The 19,044-nt window shown below is 56.6% G+C and overlaps 1 protein-coding gene across 3 annotated transcripts; it reads left to right on the top strand.

Annotated features, from left to right (window-relative positions):
- The first annotated feature begins 8,488 nt into the window (after positions 1–8,488).
- PRRT4 (proline rich transmembrane protein 4) lies at positions 8,489–18,112 on the top strand. Of its 3 annotated transcripts, none has more exons than XM_051849766.2 (6): positions 8,489–8,770; positions 9,831–10,555; positions 10,640–10,735; positions 11,077–11,196; positions 15,721–15,947; positions 16,985–18,112. In XM_051849766.2, exons 2-6 carry the CDS (start codon positions 9,904–9,906, stop codon positions 17,462–17,464), a joined length of 1,575 nt encoding a protein of 524 aa, XP_051705726.2. In that variant the 5' UTR covers positions 8,489–8,770; positions 9,831–9,903; the 3' UTR covers positions 17,465–18,112. The 3 variants fall into 3 exon arrangements, with proteins under 3 accessions (XP_051705726.2, XP_069927679.1, XP_051705724.2); XM_070071578.1 differs by having other exon boundaries at positions 16,473–18,112; XM_051849764.2 differs by having other exon boundaries at positions 15,721–18,112.
- Positions 18,113–19,044: the final 932 nt, after the last annotated feature.

Raw genomic sequence — 19,044 nt, 5'->3', positions numbered from 1 at the left:
CACCTGACCCCTGTGCCTCAGTTTCCACATCTAACAGTCACATAGGATGACGTTATGAAGATTAAATTCATTACTACCTATGAAATACTTAAAACAGTGTTCCATACAAACCCAATACTCAACAAAGACTGGCGATTATTTTTTTTTACTTTTTTTAAATTTTATTTATTTATTTATTTATTTATTTTTATTTTTTGACAGGCAGAGTGGACAGAGAGAGAGACAGAGAGAAAGGTCTTCCTTTTGCCGTTGGTTCACCCTCCAATGGCCGCTGCAGCCGGCGCGCTGCGGCCGGCGCACCGCGCTGATCCAATGGCAGGAGCCAGGTACTTCTCCTGGTCTCCCATGGGGTGCAGGGCCCAAGCACCTGGGCCATCCTCCACTGCACTCCCTGGCCACAGCAGAGAGCTCGGCTGGAAGAGGGGCAACCGGGACAGAATCCGGCGCCCCGACCGGGACTAGAACCCGGTGTGCCGGCGCCGCAAGGCGGAGGATTAGCCTAGTGAGCCGCGGCGCCGGCCCAAGACTGGCGATTATTGTTAGTGCCAATTTAATTGCAAGGAACGGAGCTCGGGTCAGCTAAGAAAACAGGACTTTGATGAACAGCCGTGTGTGTTTGGGCCAGTTGTGTCTGATGTCTGTCCTTCTGTCATCGTCTCTATTTCTCTCTCGGCGGACAAGCGTCCTCTGCTAAGACGTGACTTCCGGAACATGGTGTGGCTTGTGATGAGTTTCCCATTTCCCCTGCTAAGTAGGAAATTGGAACTTCTCTTGGTAGTTTAAGTGCAAGAAAGAAAAGGGGAGACTATCTTTCCCCGTCAGTCTGGAAGACACAAGTAAGCACTCTGTTCTATCCATTGGCCAAGAGAGGAGTAGGAGTCATGGGGTAAACAGAACCATTCTCTCTTAAGAAGTCACAGTTGCAGTGTTCCTTAAAAAAGATTTGGGGCCGGCGCCACAGCTCAATAGGCTAATCCTCCGTCTGCGGTGCCGGCACACCAGGTTCTAGTCCCTGTGGTTGGGGCACCGGATTCTGTCCCAGTTGCTCCTCTTCCAGTCCAGCTCTCTACTGTGGCCAGGGAGTACAGTGGACGATGGCCCAGGTCCCTGGGCCCTGCACCTGCATGGGAGACCAGGAGAAGCACCTGGCTCCTGCCATCGGATCAGCGCGGTGCGCTGGCCGCGGCAGCCATTGGAGGATGAACCAACGGCAAAGGAAGACCTTTCTCTCTGTCTCTCTCTCTCACTGTCCACTCTGCCTGTAAAAAAAAAAAAAAAAAAAAAAAGTAGGGCAGCCGGGACCCGAACCGGTGCCCATATGTGTTGCTGGTGCTGCAGGTACGCTGCAGTGCCGGCCCCAAGAAATCTATTTTGGATGTGACGAGGTAGTCACATCTGTTAGATGTTGCTGGACAATGTGAGTCTGCAGCTTGGAGGCCAGAGCTGGTGCTGGCTACTAGATGAACTTACTGGGGAGGATACAGGTAGAGGAGGCAAAGCAGCAGTGGCGAGGCAAGAAATTGCAGAGTCCTCGTGAGTGGACAGTGATTGCGAAGATTCTTTTTATGCTAACATTTTTTAAAGAAACCTTTTATTAAATGAATATAAATTTCTTAAGCACAACTTTAGGAATATAGTGGTTCTTTTCCCATATCCGCCCTCCTCCCTCCACTTCCATCCCACCTCCTCCTCCCTCTCCCATCCCATTCTTTTTTAAGATTCATTTTTAATTAACTTTATATACAGAAGACCAACTCTATAGTAAGTAAAGATTTCAACAATTTGCACCCCCCCACACACAAGGTGTAATGAACTGTTTGAGAACACGTTTTACAGTTAATTTTCATAGTACAACTCATTAAAGACAGAGGTCCTGCTTGGGTAGTAAGTGCAGTGGCTCCTGTTGCTGATTTAACAATTGACACTCTATGTATGATGTCAGGCTCTTGACATGAGCTGCCAAGGCTATGGAAGCCTTTGGAGTCCACAATCTCCATCAGTGTTTAGACAGGACCATAAGCAAAGTTGAAGTTCTCTTCTCCCTTCAGAGAAAAGTACATTCTTCTTTGATGGCTCCTTCTTAGTGTTAACTTGACTGGGCTAAGGGGTACCCAGATCGCTGGTAAACATTATTTCTGGATGTGTCTGGAAGGGTGTTTGAGGAAGACATTAGCATTTGAATCAGTGAACTGAGTCAACAAGATTGCTCTCATCATTCAGTCCTTTGAAAAACAGAACAAAAAGGCGGACAGTGCATTTTCTGAGCTGGGACCGTGTCCTGCCCTGGGACATCAGTGCTCCTGTGTCCCCGGCCTTTGGACTCAGATGCGGACTTCTATCCCTGGTCCTCAGCCTTCGGTGTTGGAATAAATCTACACCAGGAGCTTGCCCAGGTCTCCAGCTTGCAGGCAGCAGACTGTGGGACTTCGCAGCCTCCATCCTGTGTGAGTCAGTCTCTCATATTAAATCTGCCTCTATACATCTATTATATTCTATTAGTCCGATTTCTCTGGAGAACCCTGACTAATGCAGTGATCAGTGGTGCCTGCTGTTTCAACAAGGGGAAGGAAGATGACTCAAAGCCCACTGGACTTGGCGACCTAGAGGTCACGCAGTCCTGACAAGAGCTGTGACAGTTGAGCTGTGGGAGCAGTTGGCGGTAAGGAGGAGGGGAGCACAGGTGCAGAGACAGCTCCATGGAGAGAGCGAGGAACTGGGGCAGTGGCTTGAGCAGTGCTGCTCCCTCCTATCCACTGGCTCTTGTGCCAGATCACAGTTAAACAACGAATGCTGTAGCTTTGTCCAACAGGTTAGCATTTATGTAAATGAGTGAATATATACTGTCAAAGGAGCAGATCTGGGCCATCCATCCCATTTGCCATTCTTCTTTTTCTTTTGACAGATAGAGTTGGACAGTGAGAGAGAGAGACAGAGAGAAAGGTCTTCCTTCCATTGGTTCACCCCACAAATGGCTGTTACGACTGGAGCTAAGCCGATCTGAAGCCAGGAGCCAGGTGCTTCCTCCTGGTCTCCCATGAGGCTGCAGGGGCCTAAACACTTGGGCCATCCTCCACTGCTATCCCAGGCCAGAGCAGAGAGCTGGACTGGAAGAGGAACAGCCGGGACTAGAACCCAGCGCCCATATGGGATGCCGGCGCTGCAGGTGGAGGATTAACCAAGTGAGCCACGGCGCCAGCCCCATTCTTCTTTTTCAAAAGACCATTAAGTATGTTGCCTGTTATTCTTACAAATGAGCGTTAGAATACTTATTTTTAATTTTAGAAAAATAATGATGATATTATAATTGGACTAGCACTAGAAATATAAGTGAAGTTGGAGAGAATCAAGGACCTTATAAAATATTGAGAGCCTCTATCAGGAAACAAGAGTTGTTCTCCATTTGATCAAGGCCTCTTTGATCTCGCTCAAGAAAGTTCTAGGATTTTTTTTTCACCTAAGTTCTTTTCACTTATTGATAAACATCTTTCTTTAATGCATTTTGCACATATATACATTTTTTCATTTATTTGAAAGACAGAGATAAAGACACACACGCACAGAGAGAGAGAGAGAGAGATCTTCCGCCCACTGGTTCACTCCCCAAATGCCTGCAACAACTGGGGCTGGGCCACGGGGAAGCCAGGAGCTCAGGACTCTATCCACATGGGTGGCAGGAACTCAAGAACTGGAGCCATCACCTGCTGCCTGCCAGGGTGCACATTAGCAGGAAGTTGGATTGGAGAGAGAGGAGCCGGAGCTGAAACCAGGCACGCTTATATGGGACGGAGACGTCCCAGGTGGCAACTCAACCAGTGCATCGCATGCCTGCCCCCGCACATTGCCAATATTGCACAGGATTCTCACCCTCACCTTGTATATAGAAAGTTATTGCTGGGAATATATAAACTTCTTCTTTTTTCTTTTTTAAAGATTTATTTTATGTATTTGAAATGCAGAGTTACAGAGAGAGGTAGAGATAGAGAGGTCTTCCATCTGCTGGTTCACTCCCTAAATGGCCGCAATGGCCAGAACTGCATCGATCCGAAGCCAGGAGCCAGGAGCTTCTTCTGGGTCTCCCACGTGGGTGCAGGGGCCCAAGGACTTGGGCCATCTTCTACTGCTTTCCCAGGCCATAGCAGAGAGCTGATGGCAAGAGGAGCAGCTGGGACTAGAACCGGCGCCCATATGGGATGCCGGCACTTCAGGCCAGGGTGTTAACCCATTTGCCACAGCACCAGTCCTGGATATATAAACTTCAATACTTTAAAAAACTTTCTGGAGGGGCTGGCGCTGTGGCGTAGTAGGTAAAACCTCCAGCTGCAGTGCCAGCATCCCATATGGATGCCGGTTCGAGTTCCAGCTGCTCCATTTCCAATCCAGCTCTCTGCTATGGCCTGGGAAAGCAGTGGAAGATGACCCAAGTCCTTGGGCCCCTGCACCCATGTGGGAGACCCGGAAGAAGTTCCTGGCTTCAGATTGGCGCAGCTCTAGCCATTGTGGCCAATTGGAGAGTGAACCAGTGGATGGAAGACCTCTCTCTCTCTCTCTGGCTCTACCTCTCTCTGTAACTCTTTCAAATAAATAAAATAATTCTTTTTTTTTTTTTTTTGGACAGGCAGAGTGGACAGTGAGAGAGAGAGAGAGACAGAAAGGTCTTCCTTTTGCCGTTCGTTCACCCTTCAATGGCCGCTGCGGCCGGCACGCTGCAGCCAGCGCACCGCGGCCAGCGCACCGCGCTGATCTGATGGCAGGAGCCAGGTACTTCTCCTGGTCTCCCATGTGGGTGCAGGGCCCAAGGACTTGGGCCATCATCCACTGCACTCCCTGGCCACAGCAGAGAGCTGGGCTGGAAGAGGGGCAACCGGGACAGAATCCCGCACGCGACCGGGACTAGAACCCTGTGTGCCGGCGCCGCAAGGCAGAGGATTAGCCTAGTGAGCCGCGGCGCCGGCCTAAAATAATTCTTAAAAAAAAAAAAAAAAAACTTTTTGGAAGCTTCTAGACTCTCCTCTTTAAGTTGCCCATGAGGCTGTATTGTCATCTACAGCTCTGGGGTTTGGTAGGCCCACCTTGTGATCTGGCAACTTTCTTCTGTTCTGGAAGATGTCCTTGGATTAGTTAATGAATTATTTCCTCCTTTCCGTATTCATCTCTCTCTCTCTCTCTCTCTCTCTCTGTGTGTGTGTGTGTGTGTGTGTGTTTTCTTTCTTTCTGTTATTTTGACGTTGAACTCCTGGAATCATCCCCTAATGCGATTATGTCTCCTGTATTTTCCCGTAGTGTGTTGCTTTACTTTCTCCGGAGACTCAATCAACTTCGTCTTCTAATCTTCCTGCTACTTTTGTTTCTGCTGTCACGCTTCCATTTCCCAGGACATGATGGCTGCGGCTGCGGCTGCCGCCGCTGGTCTCACGATCTGCTTTCTCTGACTTCTTGTTGGCTCACAGATGCTATATCTTCTCACGTCTCTGAGAACATCACCATGGTCTTGGTAGTGCCTTCCCTCTGCCTAGCCTGTTTCCGGCGAGTTACTTTTTTGATTGTTTTGTGTCTTTCTTCTGTGTTAGAAACCTTTTTGAGTAAGGTTGAGGGGTAAGAGGTGGTCAGAAGCTCTGAGCTCCTGGGTTAGGTTTGCCACTGTGGGGTGATGGAGCTGAGATGTTTTAAGAGGCTCCCCTCTACCAGTATCTAGATCTTTCCTCGTGGGCTGGTGAATGCCCCAGGGTGGAATCTTCCAGTCTCCAGCCTGGAGAGCAATGGTCCTGCTCTCACCACTTTGAAAGCCCGGGCTTGGGAGAAGCTCGGATCTCTGCATTCAGCATTCTCTGTGACACGCCCTTTAATCCTCTTGTTGTCTGCGTGGTATCTCTGTTTACAACGGTGCCTGCAGCTTCCCCAAACCAGATGCCTACTATGGAACCTTTTTCAGGGAAAGATCCTTTAGATCCTGGCTGGCACACGGGAAGGATGAGGGAAGAAATCCAGGGATGCACCTGCGTTTCGTCTTGGTCCTCAGTTCACTGGTAAGGACAGTCCCACGGCTCCAGGTGTGCCTTGGACAGCCAATGTCTATGCCTCCTGAGAACCCCGCAGTGTACATGAAGCTGGCTTTCGGTTTTCCCCACTGCTAATTTGAGATGCCTTTTACCTAGGGGCTCATAACTTAGTAACTGCATGACTGCCTGCCACCCTGTCTCAAAAATTCTGTCGCTATTGTCCCTTTTCCTTGTCTCTCTACCCTTGCAGGTTTGTCTCTTCATTTTAAAATCTTTTTACTGACGCTTTAGTGGCATTTTGGGTGAGAGTGAAATTAGATGTAGGCATTCAATCACCATCTTGACTCATAACCCCAGCTTCCCTTTTCAATATATTTTTGAAAATATAATTCCTGGGAATAACGCCACTTGGTCATGCAGGATTGCTATTTTAATGTACTGGGATCTGTTTATTTCTGTATTCCCATCTAGAAGTCTTTAAGTGAACATGATTAGCAGGAAATGAGCCTTTCGATGAGGAAGATTCAAAGAAAATGTCCCCAGTAGGATAGCTTTTATTAAGTATATGAGAGAAAACCAGAGATCGACTCCCAGCATGCAGTCCCCAGGCAGCCCCCAGCAGGTGGGGTGTGGGGGTGAATCCTTTAGCAACCCCTCAGGGTGCACCCAGGGGTTACCCTTTGCAGGGTTTTGTTTAGGGACCCAGAGTAAATCCTGTTGATGACACAGAGAGGGGCTCCGTTGGGGGACAGATGTGATCTTACTAACTGGGGGTTGGGATTCTGGGACCTGGGAGTGAGGCCCGGATGCCTTTCTGAAAGGCCACCCATTGCTCGTGCGCGGGCCTCAGAACTACTCCTCCTTGTTCATTTTATCAAGTGGTCCCTGAGCATGCGCCATGGGCAAAGTCTGCTAGCACTGGGTAACTGAGACAGAACCTGCCCCAGGTACTTGAGCAGCGCCCCCTCCTTCCAGGGCAGGAGGGAGGGGATAGCTGGGTCACATCCAGGGCCGCAACTTGGTGATGACAATTTCCCTCTTTCTGTGGCTTGTAGGAGGACTAAGTAAGAAGACTGATACAGCACCCATCATGGGGGTCGCACACAGTAGGGCAGCTGTCTGGGTTTCCAGAAGAAGCTTTAAATGATGTAGGGAGCCTCCATTTTATGCTGTATGTTCTACTGATACTTTTAAAATATGTATTTATTTATTTATTTGAAAGGCAGAATTACAAAGAGGCAGAGGCAGAGAGAGAGGTCTTCCATCCTCTGGTTCATTCCCCAGATGGCCGCGAGCCGGAGCTGAAGCCAGGAGCCAGGAGCTTCTTCCGGGTCTCCCACGTTGGTGCAGGGGCCCAAGGACTTGGGGCATCTTCTGCTTTCCCAGGCCATAGCAGAGAGCTGGATCGGAAATGGAGCAGCTGGGACTCGAACCGATGCCAATATGGGATGTTGGCACTGCAACTTTACCAACTACATGCAGAGCGCCGGGCCTGATACTTTAAACACTAGCTTTTTGGAAGAAACCGTGTAGGAATTTGGAACTCAAAGCAGCATGAATGAGAAATGCCACATAAGGCATTCACTGCTACCATGGGGCAGAGCCCAAGAAGTAGCCACAGTGACCCCCGATCCCTTAGCGGGGGCCCCCCAGTCCTGGCCACACAGTGCAGTCTCTGGTTTTGCCTTTCCCTCCTCTCTCGCGGCACAGAAGTTGCCATCCCCCGCCCCCCCCCCCCCAGCAGCTTAGCTCCCCACTCTTTCTGACAGACAGCTCTGCAACTCTAAGTGCTTCCGAGAGATCATTTTAGGAAAAAAGTAATGTTACAACAGGGGCTGGCATCTGGCAGTTCACCTGCCAGGCACTGGAGGCACGGGGGTGTTTGCTGTGCAGCTGTTGAAAACTGACAGCTGGTGGAGAGGGCAAGCAGAGAGCCTGGACCCAACGCTCGACCAAGCTGTGCTGTCTTACGCACATTTTCTGAGTCTTAACTTACCCATCTGTAAAATGGAGACACACACAGGGTTGTGGTGAGGACTAACGTGATAAGGGATGGAGAAGAGCCTATTGTGATAAGATCTTGAACGGAAGTCCCTTATTGCCCTGGGAGCCATGCTGGCACAGGTTGTGTATGTGCCCGTACATATGTGTGGGCACATGATGCTCTTGGAGTCAACTTGTATCCTAAGGAAGGCATGTGTGTGTGTGCACAAAGGTACGTGAGCGCGGTGCTCTGGCGAGGGTGTGTTTCCCCGGGAAGGGGTGTGTTTGTACACGCGTGTGCGCGCGCGGTGCTCTGGCGCGGGTGTGTTCCCCCGGGGAAGGCGCGCCAGCTGAGCCCCAGGCGCCCGCGACAGCGCCGGGTGACTGAGCGCGCGTGCGGCCGCCGTCCCCGGGTGTGGGGCGGCCCGCGGGCGGCGACGGGCTGGGTGGGAGGAGGGAGGGCGCGGGAGCGAGCGGGCGAGGGAGCGAGGGAGCGGAGGGAGGGCCGCGAGAGCGCGGCTGCCGCGGAGCCCGGCGCGGGCTGCTTCGCCGGGGAGCCAGGCTCGGAGCCAGGAGGCGGCGCCGCCGCGGGGAGGGAGCGCGGAGCGCAGAGCGCGGGGCCGGCCGCCCGCCTGGTGTGAGCGCTGCGGGCCGCGGACCGGGCCGGGGGCGGGCAGGGGCGGCAGTGGCTGGACGAGGCGAGCGGGCGTCGGGAGCGCAGGGCTCCATCGCCAGTGCGGGCGCTGGGTGCAGCGGGGAGAACCGGCGAGACTGCGCGTGGCGTTGCCCAGGTGGGTGCCTGGGCCGCCGCGACCGCCCCTCCTCGAGGGACTTGGCCGAGGAGCCCAGCGTGCGAGAGGAGCCGGCCGGGGGGTGTGTGTGCATATGTGCCCGCGAGGGGTGTGTGCGTGCTGTGCGTCTACACAGAGTGTGTGCATGTGTGTAGGGGTGTGTGTGTGTGTGTGTGTGTCTGCATGGCAAGAGAGACCGAGGAGGTGGCAGCTCATAGAGCTCGTGGGGTCGGGACCCATGGGGGAGGGAGGGCGCTCAGCAGGGCGGACTATGTGTGCAGGGGTGTGTGAAGGGTGAGTGTGCGGCGGGCGCTAGGTGTGGCTGCGTGCGTGTGTGATGAAAGGGTACCGGGTGCACGTGTGCCCCGGCCCAGCCTCCCATCCCCACCAGATGTGCCCATGAAGGGCAAGTCCTGGGGAGCAGTGGCAGGCTGCTGCAGCCACCCCAAGTCTGATCAGCCTGCCCTTCCTCCCCAGGGAGCCAGAAATCACCAAGCTGCCCCTCCCCCCAATACTTCTAGGGTCCTGGGGAAAGAGGGGGAGGGAGCTTCTGCCGGTGGAGGGGCCCAGTTTCTCTGGGCAGGGCCTGGGAGGCCTCTCTGGCTCTGCCATATCACTCAGGCCTGTTAGAGCGGGAGACTCCGGCAGGAGGGTTGTTTGCTGGCTTGCAGCTGTGTTTCCTTAGGGTGCTTGTTGGCACACAGTAGGGAGGAGGGAAGGCTGGGCAGAAGAGGGGGTGGGGAGTGGGGAGGAAGGTGCCTGAGTCTGGGAGCCCAAGTCCATCCTCTCTGCTCCTCGTGAAAGGTGGGGGACCTTGGTTGCGGGCAGAGCCTAGCCTCCTGGTGAGCAGGTGGGGCCAGGATTGGGCAGGAGCCTGAAAGTACAGGAAGGAGCTGTCAGGAAGAGCCCTCTGTCTCTCCCCTGGGGCACAGCACTTTGCATCCTGCTCTCAGCACCTGCTTCTCTGCCAACAGAAGCGCTGTCTGGGGTGTCTGATCCTGGGACCCCCAAGAGGGTGAGTGGCAACAGCCTGAGCTCACAGGGCCTCTCCTTCCTCCAGGACCTGGGTGCCCAAGAGGTGCTGAAGAACCAAGCCCCCTGCCCACCCAGGCCACCCTAGGCCAGGTGGGGCCATGGCAAGGCGTGGCTGTCTGGGGCTGGGGCTGTTCTACTGGGTCCTGCTTGCTGTCCCTGTGGGCCCCCAGCCTGCCTCCTCTGTCCCCGTGGCCCCTCTCACCACTCTGACCCCGCCACCGCAGAGTGAGGCCTCTGTGCTGTCTCTCAACCTGGGACTTAACTTCAAATTCCATCTTCGGGGCCCTGCTGCTGTCTGGGGGAGCCCTGTCACAGAGACCCAGCCTCTCTCTCCTGGGCCAGGCCGGGAGCCAGGGGAAGAGGTAGCCAGTGGGCTGAGGACCGATCCTCGTTGGGACCTGCTCGTGGGCTCCCCAGGGAACTCCCCTCCAGAGTGGGGCTCTGCCGAAGGCAGTGCTACACCCTGGGCCTCGTCCCTACCTCTGGAGTCCACGTCCCGCGTCTCTGGGCCCACCGACCGGCCCACTGCTCCCTATCAGCCCAGGACGGGTACTGTGACCTGGGACACTGCTCTGACGGCTGCAGCGCCTCCATCCAGTGCCCCCAGGCCCCAGCAGAGCGAGCTGGAGCTGAAGTTTGATGTGGCGCTGAGAGCAGGTGCAGCCCCTACGCTGGGGCACCGGACGCTGCCCCTGCTGCCCAGCCTGCGGGCCAGCCTGGCGGAGATTGCTGGGCGCCTGGGACCCTTTGGTGAGTACCTGCCCCTCCTAGGAGAGCCCCTGCTGGGCGCCGCTGGCTGCTAGGTTGCAGCTTGGGCATGGGCTCCTTTTGCAGGGTTCTTTGGCACCACTCTGTCTCCGCTCCGGAATTTCTCAGGCTCCAGCCCCCCAGGTGCCACAACAGCCCCCAGCTCTGCCTCCAGCTCTCCAGGTGAGTGTTTAGTTCATTGCAGCAAGTGTTTGTGGAAGATCTCTCCATGCTAGGCGCTGTGCTGGGGACCGAACCAGCACCTCCCTTTCTGTCTTGGCTCAGGGGAGGCCTGCGTTGCCTCTCCCAGCCTCTGGGCCAGGAGCTGCTGGTCCACACGGAAGCATTCTCTCTGCTGTACTGAGTCTGGTTCCACACTTGTAGCTTAGCTCATAGTGGACCTGAGCATGTGAGGACAATTCCAGGGACTGTGACTTCTACAGGGAAGAGCAGGATTTTCTCTAAAACCCCAGAGGCCAAGCCTGGCTGGTAGGATGGCACCTGACTGTGTGCTCTCTCTGCAGGGTTCTTTGGCGCCACTCTGTCCCCGCCCCCATCCCCTTTGCAGAGAGAGCTCTCAGGCCCAAGCCTGCTGGACCCAGCTGTTTCCCTAAGCTCTGCCTCAGTAGGAGCAACATCACCAGGTAGGTATCCAATCCATTTGAGTCTGACAATGATTTATTGAGCACTTACTCCATGCTAGTCCCTCGTCAGTGTTCTGGGACTCTTACGGTTCCTTCTGTAACCATAGCCACCATACTCTTCATCATCCCTATGGAGACATATGTCATTGGCCTGAGAACAAGTGTTGCTGGGTAAGGTCCCACACAGGGTTAAGCAGAGGGCCTCGGAGAGTTTCGCAGTCACAGGCAGAGCAGGATGGAGACAGATGGATCAGGGCAAACAGACACAGGAACTCCTTCATGATTTCCAGTCTCCGTGATAACCCCACCCCCAACTCCCAGCGGCCTGGCCCTTCTCCCCTCCCGCGGCCTGGGAGCCCTCTCCTGTGCTGTCTGATCTAAGCTGACATGCTGTCAGATGTGGGCAGAGCTGGGGCCCTCATCTACAAGACATGGAAGCAGAACCTGGAGCAGACAGATGCCACCTTCGTTCAAGGGGGCCGCTCAGAACATGCACACAGACGAACCGCTGGTGCAGAGGGAAAGGACCTGGGCTTTGAGAGCCAAGTCACTTATGTACCAGCTGGGTGCCCTGGGGTAGGTTACGTTACCTCTCTGAGCCGAAATTCTCTTGTCACACCAGGGTTTAATAATATTACTCATTTTATTGAGTTCATGTAAAGCTTCCAGATAATGCGAGCTCTTGACATGAAGCTGGGCACAAAGTAGAAGCTCATTAAGTACTCGATGACCTTGCTTCTCTCCTGCACTGTGCTCCAAATATACTTCTAGACCCTACCTTTGCAGACACCTCGCCCCAGCCCTGGGCACTGGGATGACACAAAACTTGCCTGGCAGAGGCCACGGGTGCCCAGGGAGAGGTTCTGGTAGATGAGGCCAAGGGAGCCATGGGGAGGGACTCCCATGTGCAGCTCTGGTCTGCAAAGGGTTTACTGGGGCTGCAAATCTCCCAGCCCCCTCTCCACCAGGCCCAGCTGTGGAAACAACTGGTCCCCCAGCTTCTTCCAGCTCCAGACATAACACAGCACCTGACTTTCTGGCTCACCCCAGCATGGGTCACTGCACCCCTCCCCTCCACACCCATCAGGTGGGTGTGGAGTCTCTGTCCCCCTGGTTACCCCAGGGTGCAGCAGGGCAGGAGCTGCTGCCATGGGGGCAGGCTCTGTGCCTCCGGGGGGGAGGATGCTGGCTGGCGGTCTGTCGGCCTTGGTGACAGCGCTGGCCAGGCAGGTTTAATGAGTCTGGACAGTATCAGGCAGCCCACAGCTAGGGCTGGCAGCTCCGCCCTCGCTCCCCCTCCTAGCTGGTGGCTGCAGGAACCCAGCCTCTTCCTGGCTGTTGTTCATCTTGGATAAACCCCAGAGGGCTATGGGTTTCCTGGAGAGAAGGAGAGAGAGAAAGAGAGAAGGGGGGGGGGGAGGAGAGAAAGAGAGAGAGAGAGAGAAGAGTTTGGAGTACTGTCAAGCTGTTGGAGACCAAAGAGAGTATTTCGGTTCCACGTACCCTTCTGGGCTTTTCTAATCTTGTTAGTGTTCAACTCCTAGGGCTTCCTTGCATTGGGCAGAGCCTACATCCAGCCTCTTCTCACCACAATTGCCATTCAGGGCATAGAACATTGAGGGGCTTTCTTCGCCCTTGGTGACACCCACTTGCCCTTCGTCCTCTGAGAGTTAGCTCCACTCTCTGAGCACCATGACCAGCCTCTGTCCTGCATGGCTGCCACCTGTGCCACTTGTTAGAAGTTTTGAATTTCACCCTTCCAATGAGTACCAGTCCTCCATGGTCCTGGTGGTGGGGGTGGGGAGAGGGATAGGGCGGGGCCACTAAACTCGCTGCAGCTTCCAGCATCCAGAGTGGAGCCGTGATAGGCCAGCCCTTTGATCTGAGCAGCTGGTGGATAATCAGGCCTGACTTTTCCATGAATCGAGCTGGCCTCTCCCCTGCCCCTCCCCAGCCAGCTCCAGCCTCGCCAATTACTCACGCTGACATCCCGTCTCCTCCCTCGGCCCTGAGGTCAAGAGGGGGCCGCAGGCTAGGGTGGGACCTCCCTGGAGGGGAGGCCTGCTCAGGGGAGGCATCCTGGGAAAGGGGGACCAGAAGATCACTGTCTTCTGGGGGAAGCCATAAACTTTCTGCAAAAGCCTCCAATGGGGAGATGGGACGGGAGATCAAGGGTACCCTTCCAAGGCAGTAAGCTGGGTTTTCACCCGCCTGTCCCCACGCACAGCTGTCCCCACGCAGTGCCCGTCATTCAGAGCGCACTCCCTGGCAGATGAGCTCTTCCTATACTTTGCCTGTTTTCTGGTTTTTAATCCTTTTTCTGGATTCCTAGGGGTGTTGAAATTTGCTCTAGTGCTTGGGGACAGAGCTGAGAGACAGGGTTTCCTGGGGCCCCTGGGTGAGAAGGGATGAGGGCGGAGGGTGAGCAAGGATCAGGGATGGGGGTAGGGGGGAGGCAGGGCGGGGTCTTCGTGCATCTCTGCACACAAAGGCAGAAGAGAGACCAAGCGGAGAAGTGGGTGGGGTAAGGGCGCCAGAGAATGAGGGGTGAGGGAGGATGTGGATTAATCCTCTGACGCCATGTGCTCCCAGCTGAACCGCCTCTCATTTAACCAGTGGTAGGGGGTCTTCAGTGCCGGCTAGGCCATCAGGATGGTGTTCTATAAACAGAATTCTTAAAGTGAATCAACACGAAGTGCCGCTGTCCACGCATTTGTCTAACTGTGGTCTTTCTAAGCAAGTTAGGATGCACTAAGCCTTTAATTCATTCATTCAAGATCAAATCTGAGGTCAGAAGGGGTTGCCGTCAGACAAGAGGAACTGATGAGTGGTCAGCGGTGAACACTGGCCTGCAGGAACGACACCAGCCATGGTCATGATCACGCACTGGGCGGAGCTTCCCATTCACTGGGCGGAGCTTCTCGCTTCCCATTTATCCTACAAGTCCCCATGTCAGATCTGAGGAAGGCGATGGAACAGGGCCCAGGGTGTTGTTCACAGTCAGCAGCGAGCTGTGTAGGCTTAAGTTCTGGCTGCTCCCTCTCTGCCCTCTGCAGTTGCTCAATCCCATCACCTTCCCCTCCCTTCGGCCCCCTCACGCCTTTTCTCTTGTTCTCCGAATGATTGCATTTTGCATGTCCGCAGCCTGAGCTGGCACTGTGTAGGGGTGGCAGTGCTCCAAGGCTTTTTGTGTGTTGTCCAGCCGAGGCGTGGCTGGAGCATGGCCGGGGCACAGGCTGTTGGGGCAGGAGTCTGACCGTCAGGAGGCCCTCGCTGCTCGTCCCGCTGCTGTCTCCTGTCCACCTCCCCTTCAATGCCATGTAGTCTCATCCTCCTTTGCCATCACCCTTTCTTCCCAGTCTTGCTGAGCCTGCTGGGTGAGGGGAGGGAGAGGTTCAGCTTTTAGCACCTTCCCTTGCTGTCTGGTCCCAGGGAGAAGCCTTGGTCTAACTAACCTCTCTGGCTCCAGGAGAGTAGAATTAGGGAACTTAGTCCATACTGTCTCTTTCACCAAGGGGTATAGGAAGATGTTAACAGATGGGGAGACCTGAGTTAGCAAATCCCAGAGAACCTGAGGGGCTCACTTAATCAGGTGGCAACAATTTGTCCTACCACCGTGTCCCCAGTTCTTTCTCCCTGGGGCTTTAAAGGCAGCCTGGGAGCCCCCCAGGGGGTCCCCCCTTCTGTGAAAGGGGGACAGGGTGTCAAATCAAAGCAGCATCTATCTTCAGAACCTTAAAGTGAGACGGAGGCAGGATGGGGTCCACAGCTGTATATAGGCTGATGGGAGTAGCGGGCGGGAAGGCCAGTGAGTATGCAGCGTGTGTACTCAGGGTGCTTGGGACAGGAGTATTTGGCTGCTCCCCCTGCTGTGTGTGTGTGTGTGCGTGCGCGCACGCCAGGGACATGGGGTGGCTGGAACAGCTGACCAAGGGCAGAGGTGCACTTAGCACCGAGGTGGGGGTTGGATGCAGAACAAAGGTAAGCAAACTAGCATTAGGAAGAGCTCTGGGGGTAGGGAAAGGGGATCAGACTGGTGCTCGGGTCTGGGTTCTAGTTATAAGCGTGTGACCTTGGACAAGTGTGGATCTTGGACAACTTTGCCTTTGCAGAGACTCGGGCACAGTGGGGACACTTACTCTATGAGTGTCTGCTCAGTGCTAACTGTGGGCCAGGAACCATCAGAGGCAGAAGACTCGGAAGTGCACAAAGCGAAGAGGCCTGCCTGTTCTCATAAAGCGGCCTTTCTGGTGGTGGTGGTGGGGGGGGTTAGTTGGGGAGGTCTGTGATTTCTCAGCAGAAACAGAAACTGAGTAAAGAAAGCAGGTGTAGGGGAGGGGCCATGTGAGAACTGAAACCTCCTGGGGAGGGAGAGGTGAGAGGCCCCAGGGGTCAGGTGGATCACGCAGGGAGGGCCTGAGGGGCCAGGGTACTGGTGCTCCAGGCCCTGGCTGTGGGGAGGGCAAGGGGGTCTGCACAGCTGTCTCAGCCAAGTGTTTTTTTTTTTTTTTTTTTAACCCACAGACCCCAGCACCCCCACCTCTGGCCCAGACGACCCCTCTCCCGGCAGCCCGGGGAGCCCTTCGCTGCAGCCAGAGTGTGCACCAGAGCCTTGCAGCCTGGGGGATCTGCCTGATCGCGACGGGCAGCCTCCTGCCGCCACGCTGCCCCTCTTCTTCCTGACCTTGGAGGCCAACTGGGCCGAGGCCAGGGCTCGCTGGGGGCTGGCCTGGGAGGCCCACGTGTACGGGGTAGGTGCGCTCTTCGGCCTGGTGGTCCTGTTGGCATTGCTGGCCCTGGCCCTCCTGCCCTGGCGCTGCCCACCTGGCGCCCCCTGCCTGGCGCTGCTGGACCTGCTGCTGCTCTTGGCCGGGACCACGCGGGCCTTCCCTCTCTTCTACGACGCCTACGGGCACCGGGAGCGGCTGCCCGCGCTCGCCTGGCTACTGCTGCAGGACCTGCCGCTGCCCTGCCTGGCCGCCGGCCTGGGGCTGGCCTGCCTGCTGCTGGCCCGGCCGCGCCCGCCGCGGTGCCCGGCCGGCCTGGCCGCCTTGCTGCTCCTTGGGCTGGGCCTGGCAGCCGCCGCAGCCCTGGGGAGCGCTGCGCACCGCCCTCTTCGGCCCCTGCGCCTCGCCTCTCGCGGGCTGCACGCCTTCCTCGCCGCGTTGCTGTCGGGGCTCCTCCTGGCGCTCTCCTGCTGGCGGGGCAGGCGGCGGCGCCGGGCTGGGGCGCCCCTGGGAGGCTCTGGCTTCAAGGGCGCCACCCCTCTCCCACAGGCGCGCAGCCCTTTCGCCCCGCGGGAGTCCTGGCGGCGCGCGGCACGCACCGCCCCAGTGGCTGGCACCTTCGGACTGCTGAGCGGGGCCCTGCAGGGCTATGAGGTGCTTCACGCCCTGGGCTATGGCGGCCAGTCTGGCCTGGAGGGGCCCTGGTCCTGGTGGGCCTTCCAGCTAGGCCTGCGCCTGGGCGAGGTGGGCGTTGCGCTCCCGCTGGCGCTGCTGGGCCTCTACCCGGCGCTCTGCAACCCCAGAGTGCCGCCACGCTGCTGGGCCAAGCTCTTCCGCCTGTCCCCTGGCCACGCGGCGCCCCTGCTGCCCGGAGGTTGGATCCCTGGGCCCCCAGATAAGGAGCCCCTGGGCAGTGCCATTGCGCGTGGCGAAGCGGAACTGCTGCAGCTGTGCGCGCTGGCAGGACCGGGCCCAGATCTCCTGATCCAGGGCGCAGGCTGCCGGGGCTTCGAGGGCGCAGCGGTCAACCCGGGCCCATCCCCGGCCTCCTCCCCCTGCAGCGATGCCACCGTGGACTTCCGCCCGCCCTCCCCAATCAACCTGCGGCGCAGCATCGAGGAGGCCCTTTGCAGCGAGGCCCTGCTCGCTCCCGGCCTCCTCCAGGGCCCTGCCTTCGGGGACGCCCTGCCTGGGCTCGGCCTCTACCGCACCGCCTCGCTGGGAGCGAAGATCCGGACTGGGCCCAGTGGGAGGTTGGAGGAGGACCCCGGCTCGCCGGTACCCCCGGAGCTCCCCTCCCCAGGGGCTTGGCCCCCGGGCAGCAGCGCCTCCTCTGGCTCCCTGTGCGGACTCTCGCGGGACAGCTCGTCCATGCTGCTGTGCTCCTGCCCCGACAGGCCCCCGAGGTGCCCACTGGTCTGCGCCCTCGGCCCTCCGCGGGCCTCAGGAAGCAGCCCCAGCCTCCCCGCCTCAGGATCCTACCAGGCCCTGTCCCCGCCCTCCTGCAACTCCCCAGAGCCTGCGGCCGAGCTGCAGGCTGAGGAGGCCTTGCTGCGGGAGCAGTTCCTGGACGCCTGCCGACAGATCGACGAGCTGAGCATGGGCAGTGACACCATAGACCTGTGAAGGGCAGCCGCCTCCCTGGCTGCCCCACCCAGCATCCCTCTTGGGCTCCTGCTCGGCCTGAGACCTGCACACTGTAACTCTCTCCCAGTCCTGCCTGGCTCAGATGCCTCTCTCCCGTCACCTTCCCTATGGGGGCCCCATGGGCGGGCAGGTCAGCAGCCAGGCTCTGTTGATTGGGAACCAGTGCCACCCTCTCTGGAGCCCTGGGTGCGGACGCCTTCAGCTGCGATTCCAGGCTGGCAGGTGTCCTGCTGTCCTTGGCATTCACCAGCAATAAAGCCCCAAGGTGCTCCACTCCCGACCACCTCTCCCTGTTTCGGTGCTGAGTCAGAGGGGCTGTCCCCAGAAGCCCTGGGGACCCACCTCAGGGCCCATACCCACCTGTGCCATGCCAAGGAATCCCACACCTGTGTGAGTGAGACTCCCTGTCCTCCCAGGGACCTTCCCCAGGAAAGGGTCTATGCCCCATGGCCCACCTAGCAGCCTTGACAGCAGTTGGGTAGGGGTGGTGGTGGTGAACGCATTCAGAGTTAATTTATCAATAAAATATTTTCAGAGGAGAACATTCTGACCTTCTTGGAAAAGCTTAAATGGGACAACAGCAGCAGTGACACCAATAGAACTGGATAAGAGAAGCCTTTGGGATGGGGAGTGGGGGTGCCCCTTCAGACTTTAGGAACCTTCTACAAGGTCCAGGCATCTGTGTCTGTGGCTGGGATGAGGAGGAGGGAGGGTCCTGGGAGCCTGGGCCCTGGAGACCCCAGAAGACACTCTGACTCTCTAGGAAGTGACTTTTCAAGGGACAGAACGCAGCTGGGAGAGCTGAGACAGAAACTGAGCTATAGGTAGAATTGCTGACATGCCTGAGACTCAGATCCTGGTGGACAGCTGGCTCGGGACTAGTTAGTACTAAATGATGCCCATGCAAAAGGGACCCCTGCCATGTCCCCACGATTTGGGATTCACAAGGAGGAAGCTACCTTCTTTACCTACCAAGGGGCGTCTTCAAGGTTGGGCTCACAACCACCTGCTTCTGCTTCAGAACTCTCATCTCCTGCAGGTGCAAATCCTCCCTGGAGAAAGCCTGCCCCAGCCCTAACCCCAGCTCCAGCCTGGCTCCCAGCGCAGAACGCACAGTGCAGACGCCCAAGAACACATCCAGCCAGCAGGCGCTCTGACCCCTGCCTCTCCTGAGCATTTGGCTCTGAGCTCTGGAGCGTGCATTTATCATCTGGCTAAAGTGCGTTGCTTCAGAGTGGCACAAAAACAGGGTGGTAGATGAGGTTTGAAAATGAAAATTTGACGGCACTTTGGCAGATGTCCTGCTCAGTACACGAGCACCTGCCAGGGCACACACACTAGGCTTAAAGTGGAAAAACAGAAACCCAAGTGCTTTTCATCTAACTCTGCCTGCCCCCCAGCTAGCAGGGTTTAGAGAAGGGAGGTTAGGGAGCCCAGACAGGCTGTGGCCCTTGGCCAGACCAGACTGGCCCAG

This window comes from Oryctolagus cuniculus, chromosome 3 (assembly GCF_964237555.1).
Source record: "Oryctolagus cuniculus chromosome 3, mOryCun1.1, whole genome shotgun sequence".
Lineage (NCBI taxonomy): Eukaryota > Metazoa > Chordata > Mammalia > Lagomorpha > Leporidae > Oryctolagus > Oryctolagus cuniculus.
Note: the sequence above shows the minus strand (reverse complement) of the source record. Positions and strands in the feature narration are given on the sequence as shown.

Excerpts from the sequence above, each read along its gene's own strand:
- PRRT4 (XM_051849764.2), top strand. The coding sequence starts at position 9,904 with ATGGCAAGGCGTGGCTGTCTGGGGCTGGGGCTGTTCTACTGGGTCCTG. Across the intron at positions 10,736-11,076 it reads CTCTGCCTCCAGCTCTCCAG|GGTTCTTTGGCGCCACTCTG; the intron begins GTGAGTGTTTAG and ends CTCTCTCTGCAG. Across the intron at positions 11,197-15,720 it reads AGTAGGAGCAACATCACCAG|ACCCCAGCACCCCCACCTCT; the intron begins GTAGGTATCCAA and ends TTTAACCCACAG.